Source organism: Schistocerca nitens, chromosome 1 (assembly GCF_023898315.1).
Source record: "Schistocerca nitens isolate TAMUIC-IGC-003100 chromosome 1, iqSchNite1.1, whole genome shotgun sequence".
Classification (NCBI taxonomy): domain Eukaryota; kingdom Metazoa; phylum Arthropoda; class Insecta; order Orthoptera; family Acrididae; genus Schistocerca; species Schistocerca nitens.
Window position 1 is genome coordinate 274007086 of NC_064614.1, and position 4058 is coordinate 274011143.

At 45.1% G+C, this 4058-nt stretch overlaps 1 protein-coding gene across 1 annotated transcript; it reads right to left on the reverse strand.

The window, feature by feature from the left end:
• Nucleotides 1-207: 207 nt before the first annotated feature.
• Nucleotides 208-1209, reverse strand: LOC126242840 (uncharacterized). The gene has a single exon (XM_049948123.1). The coding sequence runs from the start codon at nt 1207-1209 to the stop codon at nt 208-210; it is 1002 nt and encodes a 333-aa protein (XP_049804080.1).
• Nucleotides 1210-4058: the final 2849 nt, after the last annotated feature.

The window sequence follows — 4058 nt, forward strand, 5'->3', positions numbered from 1 at the left end:
CTCCTCGCTTGCATCTAGCTCTTCGTTCATCAGTTGGTGCAGTTCTTTTTTCTTCGAGGCGGAGGCATGGATTCTGGATGTTTGTAGTATAGAAGAGCATATCTTGTCAGGGGTCATTTTATTATTGATGTTCCGTCCCTTGAATTGTGCTCCGCCAAGTTTCCTCAGTAGACTCCAGCTCTTCTGTGAGGAGTGCGTAAAGTCCATTTATTCCATCCGCTTTTGCCATCTCTGTTTGCGTTCCTCGTCCATAGCTCTTATGAGCTGTTCTCCTAGTTCTGGATTCTCTGTTTTGTTATATTCATCGAGTAGTTGTTCGCACTCCTTTGTCCAGCATGGGATGTATTCTTTCCGCGCTCCTCTTGGTATTGAGTTATGTGCCGCTTTAATGATTAACTTCGTAAATCTGTCGTAATTTTCTGGAATTGGGGGAATTCTGTTTACATTATTTTCAATGGTATCTTTAAACTTAACCCAGTTAGCCTTCCTGAGGTTCCAGCGGGCTATAGGGGGGCTCTTTATTACTGGTATTTGGATCCCAAGGTCTATAATAACTGGTCTGTGTTGGCTCCGAGGAATACGGCTCAGTACAGTTCTCTTAGACGGAAGTGCTATTCCAGTTTCTCCAGATGAGACAAAACAAAGATCGGGCGTTGATGTTGTGCCCCACGCTCCTGAACAGAAGGTGGGGGTATCTTTTGCATCGTATATTAGTGTATAATTATTTATATCTGCCCAGTCTGCCAGCATGAGTCCTTTGTCGCAAGACTGATAGCCCCATCTGGGGTGGTGGGAGTTAAAATCACCAATTATGACTGCAGGGTGTTGTGGGTTAGGTAAAACAGGTTGTTCCCATTTTTCTGAAGGTGGCTTGTACACGTTATACACAGTCATATCGTTTAGTTTGATTCCCACGGCAAATTCGTGGTGCATAGTTTCCTCAATATTATCAACCAGTTCTTTCTTGATCAGTGTTGCAATACCGTGTTTGTTATGGGCTTTATAGCCCACAATTTCATAGCCTGGTATTAGAAGTCTCGAGATATTTTCTTCTGATAGATGTGTTTCCTGCAAGGTCAGCACATCAATTTTTTCTTCTGTTAGTAGCTTTGTGAGGATGTCTCCTTTTGTCCTCGTGTATCCTTCTATGTTAACTTGGCATATACGTATTCGTCCACGCACTTGGCTCCGGGGGGGAAACTGAGGCATTTGTCTCGCTCTCTTGCGTAACTTCGCCTGTGAGGGCCGGGAGGTATTACTACGTCCGGCCGCCGTTTGGTGGTGACATTTGCTTCTCGTGTCGCAGCTCGTTCTGAGCATTTCGATTTTCTTCTCGCAATGCGATCGTTGTGCGGCACGATACTGGGGGGGTAGGCCACGTCGAGGCTGTCACCATCTACCCCTGTCGCTAGTGAAATCGCCTTATTAACTGCCTCTTCAGTTGACTTGCCTCTTCTAAACCTGTACTGGTGAGAGCTCATCCTGTGTAACAGTCTGTGATCTTGCTATCTTTTGCATAATATTTTTTTCAAATATCTTGATGAGAACATTCAGAAGACAAATTGGTCTGTAGGATTTGGGTATTTTTGGAACTTCAGCACTCTTCCACGGTGCAGGAACCCTTCCATGCAAGTGGCATTCGTTGTACAGTGCGCGCAAATAACTATCTAATTGCTCACACAGGGCTTGTATTTCTTTGGCAGGGATCCCGTCCGGCCCTGGAGATTTTTTCTTTCTCAATCTTAAAATTAATTGCCTAATTTCTTCTTGTTTTTGTAGTCTTCCTATAACATTTTTCGTAACCTACGCTGATCATGTCACGTCTTCCCCATCGTCAGGAAGTAGGGTTTCCATTAGCAGGACAGCTGACTGTTCCCAACTTTCTGTTTCAGTCCCGTCAATCCTTTTGGGCGTGGATAAGACTTTCTAAGTTGACCTCCACGCATTGCTTCCATCGTTCCATTTTTGTTTTCCATAGCTCTTCCTTAAAACGTTGTTTAACACACCTGTATCTATGCAACCTTCGGGTCTTTTCTTCTTGGGTCAAGCTGCTCTGATACAGCTTCCTAGGTCTTCTTGTTTCACATCTTAATTTCCAAGGCGCCTTGATTCATATGCAAGGTATTTCTTTAGAATGAGCTCTGCTGACAGGTATCAATGTCTCCATTGCTCTATGTGTGGCCACTGTCAGTTCTTGCACTTTAACAACTACATCATCATCCAGCGATGGCTTCCTGGACACTGAAACACCCTTCTTAGTTCTTCCCAGTTAGCATCTTTGATAATGTGTTTGGGCCTTGTGTAAACATTTTCTGTGGCGTCCTGAATTTCCCTTCCAGTGATGGTACGGTATACGATATTGTGGTCACTCGATGTCATTCCACTCTCAGCCTTCCACCCTTTCACATATCGCGCCGCTTACCTGATTTGCTAAAAGTCAATATTTGACGTTGCTCCGACCCACACTTCATAGACTGGCGGATTGCGAGGTGCATTCAGTACCTTCGGGTCGAGTTCCGTAATGGCTTCTTCTAGTTGTCTTCCATGGTCCTCAGTCAGGCTGGTATGCCACAATACTGACTTCGCATTTGCATCAATGGAGTACACAAGAGTCTTAGTCCGCCCTAGGTCACTAACATCATTTAGTCTTAGCAGATACTTGTCGAACTCATCACTAAATTGAAAATGCAAGGAGACGCTACTCTCCCTTCTCGATAACATTTCCACGCAGATTACATGTTATGAACAGTACTGTGATATTTTTGTCACTGTTGTGGCCTTGTTAAATACTATTATTGCTGCTATAGGACGCTGCCCTTGTATTGTTGTCTAGGCTATTATTGGCATGCTGGAAGTCTTTCCTGCCTTTATATATCGTTCTTGGAGATACATGGTTCTTGGAGGCATAATTCATCTAACTGCAACTCTTCTGTCACTCTTCTAGCCTCATGCATTATACCGACACTTCTCATGGCATTAAGCCATCCTATCTTAATCTTCATTAGGAATGATGAGTATATATTCGACAATCTTGCCTACTCGCCCTTAATCCCATGATATACGACCATGCATTATCACAAAGAACTTGTACAACATACACTACTGGTCATTAAAAATGCTACACCACGAAGATGACGTGCTACAGACGCAAAATTTAACCGACAGGAAGAAGATGCTGTGTTATGCAAATGATTAGCTTTTCAGAGCATTCACACAAGGCTGCCCCCGGTGGCGACACCTACAACGTGCTGACATGAGGAAAGTTTCCAACCGATTTCTCATACACAAACAGCAGCTGACCGGCGTTGCCTGGTGAAACGTTGTTGTGATGCCTCGTCTAAGGAGGAGAAATGCGTACCATCACGTTTCCGACATTGATAAAAGTCGGATTGTAGCCTATCGCGATTGCAGTTTATCGTATCGCGACATTGCTGCTCGCGTTGGTCGAGATCCAATGGCTGTTAGCAGAATATGGAATCGGTGGGTTCAGGAGGGTAATACGGAAAACCATGGCTGCGGTTACCATAGACGCTGCAGCACAGACAGGAGCGCCTGCGATGGTGTACTCAACGACGAACCTGGGTGCACGGATGGCAAAACGTCATTTTTTCGGATGAATCCAGGTTCTGTTTACAGCATCATGACGGTCGCATCCGTGTTTGGCGACATCGCGGTGAACGCACGTTGCAAGCGTGTATTCATCATCGCCATATTGGCGTATCACCCGGCGTGATGATATGGGGTGCCATTGGTTACACGTCTCGGTCACCTCTTGTTCGCATTGACGGCACTTTGAACAGTGGACGTTACATTTCAGATGTGTTACGACCCGTGGCTCTACCCTTCATTCGATCCCTGCGAAACCCTACATTTCAGCAGGATAATGCACGACCGCATGTTGTAGGTCCTATACGGGTCTTTCTGGATACAGAAAATGTTCGACTACTGCCCTGGTCAGCACATTCTCCAGATCTCTCACCAATTGAAAACGTCTGGTCAATGGTGGCCGAGCAACTGGCTCGTCACAATACGCCAGTCACTACTCTTGATGAACTGTA

Bases quoted from the DNA above. Each gene is read 5' to 3' on its own strand.
- LOC126242840 (XM_049948123.1), bottom strand. From the start codon at position 1,209: ATGCCTCAGTTTCCCCCCCGGAGCCAAGTGCGTGGACGAATACGTATA.